The sequence below is a fragment of the Salmo trutta genome, chromosome 25, assembly GCF_901001165.1.
Source record: "Salmo trutta chromosome 25, fSalTru1.1, whole genome shotgun sequence".
NCBI lineage: Eukaryota > Metazoa > Chordata > Actinopteri > Salmoniformes > Salmonidae > Salmo > Salmo trutta.
The window spans coordinates 46,973,133-46,986,075 of record NC_042981.1 but is presented as its reverse complement, the minus strand read 5'-3'; the positions used below and the strand labels follow the sequence as shown (position 1 = coordinate 46,986,075).

General features: G+C 42.6%; 1 protein-coding gene across 7 annotated transcripts in view; it reads right to left on the bottom strand.

Annotated features, from left to right (window-relative positions):
* The window catches only part of nid2a (nidogen 2a (osteonidogen)), a 158,063-nt gene that overhangs the window by 39,904 nt on the left and 105,216 nt on the right, over window positions 1-12,943 (bottom strand). For 6 of the 7 annotated variants that reach the window (XM_029714112.1, XM_029714107.1, XM_029714108.1 and 3 more), the window contains 4 exons: window positions 6,746-6,874; window positions 2,800-2,928; window positions 505-630; window positions 36-296 (listed from right to left, as the gene is read on the bottom strand). In XM_029714112.1, the coding sequence (XP_029569972.1) occupies window positions 36-296; window positions 505-630; window positions 2,800-2,928; window positions 6,746-6,874 (645 nt within the window). The remainder of the gene's footprint in view (window positions 1-35; window positions 297-504; window positions 631-2,799; window positions 2,929-6,745; window positions 6,875-12,943) is intronic. The other variant, XM_029714109.1, reaches the window with a different exon arrangement.

The following is a 12,943-nucleotide window of genomic DNA, read 5'->3' as shown; positions in this document are numbered from 1 at the left end:
GCATGTGATATGCTGTGTCTCTGAGCAGGTCTCACCTGGTCCGTCGCAGTTGGTGGGGGGAGTTCTGGGCAAAGTCCTGGTCCCTGCTCTCTCCTGCCCCCTACTGTCCACACACCAGCAGTGTCCTGTGGAGCCGTGGCACTGCAGGGCTCTGTACTGACCCTGCTCATCACACTGGGGGACAAAGGCCCCCGGAGCAAGGCCTCCAGGAACAGGCCGAGGCCCCCGGGGAGACAGCCCACCCTGCAGGCTGTCTCTGTGCTGCTCACACTGTGTCTTAGGGCGCTCAGGATGCTCTGAGGACCAAGACACATGGCAAACAAGACCTGAGACAAGATTCAGTACAACTAGCCTAAGTCCCATATCTATGGTGACTCAAAGCTTGTTGGAAGACAGTGCCACTAACTACTAGACCTAGTGCATGTTTTAAGATTTCGATATGAGACAGTGTGGCACATAAGCTAATCTAGTTTGCTATGAAGTCTAAGTTTTAATGAGCATCACCATTGCTAGTGACACACTGGAAGCCGTCTCCTTGGAAATCGTGTTGACACTGGCACTGGAAGGAGCCCAGAGTGTTGGAGCAGGTGGCCTGGGGATGGCAGGGCTGAGAGCGGCACTCGTCCAAGTCTGTGGCACAACAAGCATACTGTAGATTCAATCGCCAAATATCAGAAATGAGGCCAAGTGGACAATGTCATAGAATTGGGATCTGGTGGGAGGGGTCTTTCACCCACTATAGAACCTTAACTTGAATGTCCATTCTAGTGATTCTAGTTCTATGGCCAACATCAGGAGAGGAGAAAGGGGTTAAATAAAAGATGGCGTTAAGTGGCCTGGAGGCAAATTCCCTAACTTAGTAGCCACGCTAGCCAGGCTTATAAACTGGTACATAACTACAAATTTACTCAAGTTACTTGCCTTACTTTTCCTCCTCTACTGCTACAATAATGATAACTAAACTGAATTAACATTGAACAAATAATAGTAATAATACATGGGACTAATACATGGGCGCTTTGGCTGCCCCTTGTTTGCTAACTACTGTTGATCATTGTGATTTTTGCAATTATGTTAGCACAGCTGAAAACTGTTGTTCTGATTAAAGAAGCAATAAAAAAAACTGGCCTTCTTTAGACTAGTTGAGTATCTAGATCAGTGGTTCTCAATCCTGGTCCTGGGGACCCAAAGGGGGTGCACATTTTTGTTTTTGCCCTTGCACTACACACCTGATTCAAATCAACAACTCCTCATCAGGCTTTGATGATTTGAATCAGGTGTGTAGTGCTAGGGAAAAAACTAAAATGTGCACCCCTTTAGGTCCCCAGGACCAGGGTTGAGAACCACTGGTCTAGAGCATCAGCATTTGCTCAAAATGGCCAGAAACAAAGACCTTTCTTCTGAAACTCGTCAGTCTATTCTTGTTCTGAGAAATGAAGGCTATTCCATGCAAGAAATTGCCAAGAAACTGAAGATCTCGCACAACGCTGTGTACTACTCCCTTCACAGAACAGCGCAAACTAGCTCAACCAGAATAGAAAGAGGAGTGGGAGACCCCAGTGCAGAACTGAGCAAGAGGACAAGTACATTAGAGTGTTTAGTTTGAGAAACACCAGTCTCAACGTCAACAGTGAAGAAGCGACTCTGGGATGCTGGCCTTCTAGGCAGAGTTGCAAAGAAAAAGCCATATCTCAGACTGGCCAATAAAAATAAAAGATTGAGACAGGCAAAATAACACAGACACTGGACAGAGGAACTCTGCCTAGAAGGCCAGCATCCTGGAGTCGCCTCTTCACTGTTGACGTTGAGACTGGTGTTTTGCAGGTACTATTTACTGACGCTGCCAGTTGAGGACTTGTGAGGTGTCTGTTTCTCAAACCAGACACTCTAATGTACTTGTCTTCTTGCTCAGTTGTGCACCGGGACCTCCCACTCCTCTTTATATTCTGATTGGAGCCATTTCCACCTCTGTAACATCTCCCGACTCCGACCATCCCTCACGGACCCATTAGCGGAGCCCCTCATACATGCCTTTGTCACATCATATCTGGACTACTGCAATGGAATCCTATTCAAGTTGCCCAGCAAAGCCTTGGATAGGCTCCAGTACATCCAGAACTCCCCTGCCAGGGTCCTCACACACACAAACCCAGAACTCCACCCCCACTCTGCACCACCTTCATTGGCTTCCTGTCAACTTCCGCATCACATTCAAGATCTTACTCCTCACCTACAAGGCCCTCCATGGCTTTGCCCCCTCATACCTCTCCGACATCCTCCACACAAACATCCTCTCCAGCTGTCTCCGCTCCTCTGACTCTGGACTATTCACCATCCCAAAAATAAGACTGTACACCACAGGGGATTGGGCATTCAGCGCAGCTTCCCCTAAACTCCTAAACTCTCCCCCCAGCCACCACACAATTCGGACTTTATCACCACTTTCAAAAACAGACTTAACTCAGCTCTAGCAAAGCTAAGTATTTTTTAATTTTAACTTGTTTAATTTATTTTGTTTTTTCTCTCTTTAAATCCAATGTATTATTATTATTATTTAAATGAATCAACACTGTTGATTTCCTAATCAATTGTAGGTGATAGTGTGGTTACAATTAATAATTTCCTCAGTAAAATGAAGACAATGACAAGATAGAGATCTTATCAAGGAAATGTACTGTGCAAGCATAATATTTAATGGGTTGCAGGCAGCAATGGTGAATTGCAAGCAATACCCAGATATACTGAACTGCAGACTAAGTTTGCAGTCCAGTCAGAATTCCAATAGTACAGATCAATCACCTATACAGGTACGCCCATCAAAGCCAAACTCGTAGCCGCTCTGGCATTGACAGCGATGGCTCCCTGGCAGGTTGACACAATGGGCGTGGGGACCGCACAGGCCAAGGCCCTCAACGCACTCATCCACATCTGAGGGAGAAGAGGGAGAGAACAGAACTGTTATGTCACAGTTATAGTATCATCAGACCATCAGTTTGAGTAGATTCTCTGTCTGTTTTCACTACTGAGACCAGACTTGGGTTCAGTGGTGTCATTAGGCATGGGCTTCTGAGGCTTCAGCCCTGGATGTTTTTGATCAAACCCCAAACCTCTTTTTTTTTTTTTTTTTTACATTTCAGTTTAATATGAGTTTCCATTACCACACATCACTTGTCCTATGCAGTATAAAAACATTGTTTAACTGACACATTTTTAGGACAAAAATAAACAATACAATATACTGCGCTAGGCAGTACCAGGTATTGCAAGAAGCCCCTGGAGTGACGTGGTGCGTGCTGTGATTGGTCGAGATTTCACAACACAAAGGATCCCTCACATCCCTTGACCCCTCCCCCACAACACCAGTTAGTTTGCTCTGCTGAACAGTATACTCACTCTCTCATTAACAAATCACTGCTGGTTCATGGTGCTATCATCGATAAAGATATTGACCTGATGTGCTTAACAGAAAACTGGCAGCAGTCAAATGACTTAACAGTGCTTAATCAAGCTAAACCACCAGGCTATATGTAACTACAAAAACCTTGCTCTGTGGGGGGGGGGGCTGTTGGAAGCCAAAGATGTAGAACGCGTTTCCCTATCGCTCCTGAGTTAGTGACCAAATTTATATATTTAACCTTGCAAAATTGTATATATTTCTGTTTGGCCAGGCGTCTGAAGAGACCCATAAACAATTCAGATCAAGTTTGAGAAATTTTAATTTGTAATGTCGTCGACCCGGTCAAAAATGGAGTCCGCAAGAGCAGGCCGAAGCAAGCCCGCGCCCTCTCCTGATTCACCCCGCCACCGGACACTGCTAATGCCGGCCCCACAGAAACACTGACTGTGGAGATGCTACAATCCGTGATAGGCACCCTCAAAACCGATATTTTCGGCCAAATTGACTCTCTCTACCAATCTCAGGTCAAAGATATCAATGGTCAAAGACAAGCTTAAAAAATCTATCAAGAATATACAGAATAAGCTTGACGAACACGGAGTGGCCTTATCGGATTTGGAAAGAGGTGCTACAGACCACAGCACTCGCATTAGCGAGCTAGAGGCTAACGTTGGCTCATTGACAACTAAGGTGGCATACCTCGACAATAGATGTGAAAATATGGAAAGTAGAATGCGGAGGAACAACATTCGTCACTGGGAATACCAGAGGGAGTGGAGGGCCCAAGACCCACGGAGTTCATGGCCCAGCTGCTTCAGGAGCTGCTCGGTCTGGAGGAGAAGCTACTGCTAGACCGGGCCCACCGTACTCTGCGAAGCCGACCCCGGGATGGAGAACCCCCGCGACCATTTGTCATCAGGGTGCATTTCTTTCACGTCCGCAATGACATACTGAGGAGATCGGGATAAGCATCCCCTCTCCTCTATAAGGGTAAAAGAGTCTCGATATTTGCGGACTACACCACAGCTGTGGCTAAGAAGCGGGCTAGCTTTGGAGCTGTGAAGTGCCAGCTACGCGCTTGCCCGGGCATGAAGTTCGGTCTCATCTACCCTGTGGTTCTGAGACTGACTTTACCGGATGGCTCCACGCACAGGTTCGAGGACCCGGCTTTAGCGGCAGATTTCATCAACAAGAACGTGAAAGCGGCTGTTGTACCGCATGGTGTGGAACAAATGGTTGGTTAGCTGGTCTTCTTAGCAGGCTAGTTAGCAGGCTAAATGGTTGGCTAGCAAAGCCGATTTAGCTGGGTTCATCGACATTTGAATGTCATTCTCTTTATTTTTTTCATTTCTAACCCAGGTTGCCGCCTCTAATGCCAATATCTGGCTGTTTTCATGGTTCAGTCGTAGTTTTACCATCTGTATTGCTGTTAACCGAGGTTAGTTTTCCTTAGACTCTGTTGGGGGCCAATCTATGCATGTTTGGCTTACTCTAGTTAAATGGTCACAAATCTCAGGTAGCACAAAGTAACAGTTATCATGCTTTGCTCTAAACCTTTTTTGTATTTAGGGTTTTGCTTGCATCTCAGTTGGGGAGATGCTTCGGCAAGGGAGGTTGTGAGGGAAGGGGTTTTTCCCCTCTTTATTTGTATCTAGTATTTCTATGTTTTTGTGCCTCGTCGCTTGTCTTTGTTTTTTAAATTTGCGCTTTTAGGTTCAACTAAGATCTTCAGTTTACATTGTACCTTGTCCTTTACACGTCCTCTCTCTCTTAAGACATGACTCAGCCTAGTGTAGCCCATCCTGCTGGAGGGAATGGCTTTAATTTTCTCACTTGGAACCGCAGGGGCATAAATAACCCAGTTAAACGTAGTAAGGTGCTACACCACCATCATTTGAAAGCTCACATCTTTCTTCAAGAAACTCATCTGAAGGTATCACAACACTCAAGTCTTAGGTGCAGATGGGTGGGTCAGGTGTTCCATTCCTCATTTCAGAGAAAGGCAAGTGGGGTGGCTATTTTACTTCACAGATCGGTACCTTTTACATGTTCCAATGTGATCGCAGATCCCCATGGTCGATACATAATTGTCAGTGTTAGGCTGCTCAATACAAATGTTCTTCTTGTTAATATTTATACTCCTAATTGGGACAATGGGGATTTTTTCAAATCGGTTTTCTCTACACTCCCAGATACGTCTTCCCATATGTTGATCTTAGGTGGTGACTTTAACTGTTGGTTAGACCCACATTTGGATCGATCCTCCACTAAACCTACCACCTTATCAACCTCAGCTAGAGTTGTCCAAACCTTTATGTCTGAATTCGCAGTTTCAGATCCTTGGAGAATGTTTAATCCAGCTGGAAAAGCGTACTCTTTTTTCTCATCAGTTCACCACACTTTTACGCGCATTGACTACTTCCTTGTAGATGACAGGCTCCTCCATTCCAAATCTTCATGTTCATATAATCCAATTGTTGTATCTGACCACGCCCCTGTTACTATGGAAGTAGCCTTTCAAAATGTTGATGATCTGCGACCGCCTTGGCGGCTAAATACTCAACTGCTCAGTAATGAACACTTTGTCAATTTTGCTTTGAGTCAAATCAACTTTTTTGATTACAAATAGAACCCTGAACATCTCTGGGTCTACTCTCTGGGAAACTTTGAAAGCTTATATCGGAGGTGAAATTATTTCCTACACCGCACATGAGAACAAACTGAAAAGGGATAGGCTATCTATGTTAACACGCTGTATTGCCCAATTAGGTGACATTTATGCTGTTTCACCATCCCCGGATATTTATAAGGAACGTTTAACTCTGCAAGCAGAATTTGACACATTATTAACATACCAGGTTACTGAACTGCTTGTCAAGTCTAGGAGCACTTACTATGAACAAGGATATGAAGCCAGTAAATTATTAGCTCACAAGTTACGTCAACTATCATCATCGTTTCAGATTCCTAAAATTCGTACATCTGGGATATCATTAGATCCTAGATCAAGTAGTTTTTCTGCACCAACTTCATTGGCTCCCTGTCAAATTCCACATCACCTACAATATCCTACTCCTCACCTACAAGGCCCTCCATGGCCTTGCCACCTCATACCTCTCCGACCTCCTCCACACACACATCCCCTCCAGCTGTCTCCGCTCCTCTGACTCTGGACTACTTACCATCCCCCCAAAAAGACTGCACCACGGGGGACCGAGCATTCAGCGACGCTTCCCCTAAACGCTGGAACTCCCCAGCCTCCCGCAATTCTGACTTCATCACCACTTTCAAAAACAGACTTAATCACCACCTGTTTGGCCTGGTTTTCCAATAGTCCAGATCAATTACCTATACAGGTACGCCCATCAAAGCCAAACTTGTAGCCGCTCTGGCATTGGCAGCGATGGCTCCCTGGCAGGTTGACACACTGGGCGTGGGGACCGCACAGGCTAAGGCCCTCAACGCACTCATCCACATCTGAGGGAGAAGAGAGAAAACAGAACTCTTATGTCACAGTAATAATATCATCAGACCATCAGTTTGAGTAGATTCTCTGTCCGTTTCCACTGCTGAGACCAGGCTTGGGTTCAGTGGTGTCATTAGGCCTGGGCTTCCAAGGCTTCAGCCCCGGATGTTTTTGATCAAGCCCCAAAACGTTATTTAATTTTTTACATTTCAGTCTGATATGAGCTTCCATAACCACACATCACTTGTCCTATGCAGTATAAAAACATTTTTATACTCGGCTGCTTGGAGCAAAATTTGTATGACAAAAATAAACAATACAATATTCTGCGCTAGGCAGTACCAGGTACTGCAAGAAGCCCATGGAAAGACGCAGTGCCTGCTGTGATTGGTCGAGATATCACAACGCAGTGGACCGCTCACGTCCCTTGAACCCTCCCCACCCTTACAGCACCGGTTAGATGTCAAGTTCATCACTAAGCAAAATGCCTGTCAGGCAATCAGAGGCTGCAGCATATTAAAGAGCAAATATGGATACTCAGAACTTCACCTGAAAGAGTTCAGGTTGAGCAGGTTGAGGTATCAGTGAATGAGATGGAGAGAAATTCATAGTGCAGTAGCAGCAGCAGAGTTAGCCAGAGGTTTACGCAGGGTTGGTGGTAGCTAACTAGCTAGTCTCCCTCAGCATAAGGGTTGGCTAATGCTAATAAGCTAGAGTTAGCACTCAGGATCCTTAAGCTATTGGGTGTTCATATTTAATAGGAACATTTAGTGAATGGGTAAGCTAAGGATGTTGATATAAGTCATGATATTAGAAAAAGTGTTTATTTACAGCGAGTGTATTTAATGGGTTTCGCTTCTTTAGCTAGCTTGGCTGGCTAGCCACTTCGGTAGCTGCTGGCTAGCTAGCTGAGACTGAATATATGAGAGAATGTTTTTCTGACTGAAGCACATATCTTCAGACAGTGACACAGTGCCCACCTGTGGACTGAAGCTGAACTTAACTACAGAATTATATTTAACCCTGTTTAAAATTAGCACTGTTGACGTGGTAGAACTAACTAAATGAAATGAATCATAGAGGTCTTATAACATATGCCATTCTACAGGTAAGCATGCTTGGCTCCTGTCTGTTATTTCGATATAGGCTATGTAGCTATTTGCAACAAAAACAGGCCGTTTTTATATTGTTGAAATTATTTAATTGAGCTTTTTTTTTTTTCTATTGTGATTGCATTATCGAGAGGTTATTCTGCAAGTAACCATTTCAATGCACTGTGTACTCCATGTACAGTGCCTAGAGAAAGTATTCATTGACTTATTCCACACTTTCTTGTGTTAAACTGAATTCAACATTTGAAATATTTTTTTTTCTCAGCCATCTAAACACAATACATCATAATTACAAAGTGAAAACATGTTTTTAGAAATGTTTGCAAATTTATTGAAAATTAAATATTTAATTTACATAAATATTCTCACCTCCGAGTCAATACTTTGTAGAAGCACCTTTGGCAGTGATTACAGCTGTGAGTCTTATTGGTTAAGAGTCCACTGAATTTTCAAAATTCTTCAACCTCTGTGAAATTGGTTGTTGATCATTGTTAGACAACCATTTTCAGGTCTTGCCATAGACTTCAAGTAGATTTAAGTCAAAACTAACTCGGCCACTCAGTAACATTCTCTGTCTTCTTGGTAAGCAACTCCAGCAAATCCTTGTGTTATAGGTTATTGTCCTGTTGAAAGGTGAATTAATCTCCTAGTGTTTGGTGGAAAGCAGACTGAACCAGGTTTTCCTCTAAGATTTTTCCTGTGCTTAGCTCCATTCCGTAGAATTATTATCCTGAAAAACTCCCCAGTCCTTAATGACTACAAGCATGCCCATAACATGATACAGCCACCATTATGCTTGAAAATATGGAGAATGTTACTTGCCATTGGCGATCCTAATAAAATCTGAAATCCAAATAGACAAAGGAGACAGCAACAAACAAGAACCTAATACAATGTTTTATAATGTGCTTACATACAGTTTTACCCACTTCGTATGTATATAATGTATTCAGGTCAAGGCTCATCCTATTGCTGTATTCCAGTATGTAGTTTCTTATCTGTCATGTTTGGAGTTGTTGCGCTGTTATGCGGACACTTGAATTTTTCTTTACAGTTGAGTGCCCTGGTCCTGTCAGTATACAGTAACTTTAAAGAGCAAATGCCCCTAAAAACCAACCTCTCATTTAGAAAATATTGACATCAATATGAGTCAGAGACATTGAATCTACTGTCAAAATGTACTACAAAGTGTAAATAGGATAATTGTAATGCTTGCGGTAAATCTGGGTTGACTTTGGATAGCACTGCATAGCCTTAGGGATCATGGGTAAAACCTCAACCAACTATACATTGTAGAAATTCATATGCAAATATTGATAGCATTTAATGAGAAAACTAATAGGTGTGCAACATGAAATTATTGCTTAATTTACATTGTGTAATTCATTGACGATCCCTAACTAGCCCCGGAGATAGATTATCTAAAGTCAAAGTCGTCGCACACTAGTCGACTGAAGCTAATTGGCTAAATAATTTTGGGCTAACTCTTCCCAGCTGCGAACACAAGACACCCACATCAAACCACAACCCGAAAGCAACTCACGTTTGAATTCAGTCATGGCCGCTAGCATTTCTTAATGAACCAAATCTAAAATGATTCCAAATCCGGAAGTGCAGTCACTCTTTAAAACTAACTAATAACATGTTGCACCTCTACCTTTCTATCTTTCAGATGAGCCAAGGAGGAGGAGAGATGAGTAAAGAAGGCCAGTGGAGCACTTAGAACAGCAGCAGCCAGGGGCAAATGGTAGAGAAGAGGATGATTTAGGTGACCCAGACACAGGCCCAAACAAGTTAAGCTACCCCAGTATCCCCTTGACCGTTTTGGATTGCAAAACTAAAGAGACCCAAGTGTAGAAGAAGAGTAGATAATGGAGAGAGACACCAGACAAGACAGAGACAGCAACAGAAGAATAGGTGATGGAGAGAGACACACCAGGCAAGACACAGAGACAGCAACAGAAAAATAGGATATGATGACGAGAGACAACAGAAGAACAGAACAGGCCATAACAGAAGAGGATAGTCCCACACTACATGTTAATGTTTTAAACGCATGTAAAAAGTATTTTGTCTGTAATGTCTTTTTTGTCAGACATTGGCGATCCTAATAAAATCTGAAATCCAAATAGACAAAGGAGACAGCAACAAACAAGAACCTAAGACAATGTTTTATAATGTGCTTACATACAGTTTTACCCACTTCGTATGTATATACTGTATTCAGGTCAAGGCTCATCCTATTGCTGCTGTACACAACTTTCCTATTCATATAGTGTCTATACCCACCGTTATATACATATACACATATATACATGGGTGGGCGTGGGAGGGCATAGGCCAACACACTGGGGAGCCAGGCCCACCCACTGGAAAAACTCATTCAGCCAATCAGAATGAGTTTTTCCCCACAAAAGGACTTTATTACAGACAGAAATACTCAGTTTCATCAGCTGTCTGGGTGACTGGTCTCAGACATTCCCACAGGTGAACAACCCATCTGTAAATAGCCCACCAAATCTACCTACCTCATCCCCATATTGGTTTTATTTACTTTTCTGCTCTTTTGCACACCAGTATTTCTACTTGCACATCACCATCTGCTCATCTATCACTCCAGTGTTAATTTGCTAAATTGTAATTACTTCGCTACTATGGCCTATTTATTGCCTTACCTCCTCATGCCATTTGCATATACTGTATATAGACGTTCTTTTTTTCCTATTGTGTTATTGACTATATGCTTGTTTATTCCATGTGTAACTCTGTGTTGTTTGTGTCGCACTGCTTTGCTTTATCTTGGCCAGGTTGCAGTTGTAAATGACAACTTGTTCTCAACTAGCTTAACTGGTTAAATAAAGGTGAAATAAAAATAAAAGATGTGGAGGTCCTGGGCTGGCGTGGTTACAAGTGGTCTGCAGTTGTGAGGCCGGTTTTTCGTACTGCCAAAGTGAAAAAGCTATGATTCCTTATTGATGTCACCGCTTTTTTATGCTCAACAGTTTCCTGTGTGTATCAAGAATGGTCCACCACCCAAAGGACATCCAGCTAACTTGACCCAACTGTGGGAAACATTGGAGCCAACATTGGCCAGTATCCTTGTGGAACAACTTGACACCTTGTAGACACCTTGTAGTCCATGCCCGATGAATTGAGGCAGTTCTGAGTGCAAAAGGGTGTATTAGGAAGGTCTTCCTAATGTTTTGTACACTCAGTGTATTCAGGAATCTGACATTGCTCATTCTGATATTTCTTTATTTTTGGGGATTTACTGTATGTGTATTGTTAGGTATACTGCTAGAAAAATAAGCATTTCACTGCACATGCCATAACATCTGAAAAATATGTGTACGCGACCAATACAATTTTATTTGGACAGCAACAGACACAGACAGCAACAGACAAGACACAGAAAAGGTGACAGAAGAGAACAGGTGGAGAGAGAACAGAGGTGTGTTGAGCACAGTAGACTGTATCACTTCAAGCTCCGCTATATATTCTAATTAGTTCTATTTATTTGCACCAAAAAATGTAATTTACTGGTGAGGTGAAAAAGCCTGTGAAATTACTACTAAAACAATTGTTTACTTTTACACGTTTTACAACCAGGACAGGTCGAGAGAGGAGGGTAGACAAGAGACAGCAACACAGAATAATAAAAGACAGCAACAGATGGCAGACAAGAGAGACAGCAACAGACAACACACAGAAAGCGATGGGGAGAGGCAGAGGAGGGGTAAGACTATCACTTAAAACTGCTCTATGGATTCTAATTACTGCACATTGTGTGTGTGTGTGTGTCAGAGAGAGAGTGTGTTAGGGTACTGTGTAGAGGTCGTCCGAATAATCGGAATGGCCGATTAATTAGGGCCGATTTCAAGTTATGACAATCGGAAATCTGTATTTTTGGACGCCGATTTGGCAGATTTTTGTTCTTTTTTTTGTTCTTTTTTTTTACACCGTTATTTAACTAGGCAAGTCAGTTAAGAACACATTCTTATTTTCAATGACAGCCTAGGAGCGGTGGGTTAACTGCCTTGTTCAGGGGCAGAACGACAGATTTTAACCTTGTCAGCTCGGGGATTCAATCTTGCAACCTTACGGTTAACTAGTCCAACGCTCTAACCACCTGCTTTACATTGCACTCCACGAGGAGCCTGCCTGTTATGTGAATGCAGTAATAAGCCAAGGTAAGTTGCTAGCTAGCATTAAACTTATCTTATAAAAAGCAATCAATCAATCATAATCACTAGTTAAACTAGTAATATCATCAACCATGTGTAGTTATCTAGCCTGTCCTGCGTTGCATATAATCGCTTAGGTAAACGTTGCTCCTACATGTACCTAACCATAAACATCAATGCCTTTCTTAAAATCAATACACAAGTATATATTTTTAAACCTACATATTTAGTTAATATTGCCCGCTAACATGAATTTATTTTAACTAGGGAAAATGTGTTACTTCTCTTGCAACAGAGTCAGGGCATATGCAGCCGTTTGGGCCACCTGGCTCATTGCGAACTGTGTGAAGACTATTTCTTCCTGACAAAGACAGCCAACTTCACCAAACGAGGGATGATTTAATAAAAGTGCATTTGCAAAAAAAGCACAATCGTTGCACGACTGAACCTAACCATAAACATCAATGCCTTTCTTAAAATCAATACACAGAAGTATATATTTTTAAACCTGCATATTTAGCTAAAAGAAATCCAGGTTAGCAGGCAATATTAACCAGGTGAAATTGTGTCACTTCTCTTGCGTTCATTGCACGCAGAGTCAGGGTATATGCAACAGTTTGGGCCGCCTGGCTCGTTACGAACTAATTTGCCAGAATTTTACGTAATTATGACATAACATTGAAGGTTGTGCAATGTAACAGGAATATTTAGACTTAGGGATGCCACCCGTTAGATAAAATACGGAATGGTTCCGTATTTCACTGAAAGGAAAAACGTTCTGTTT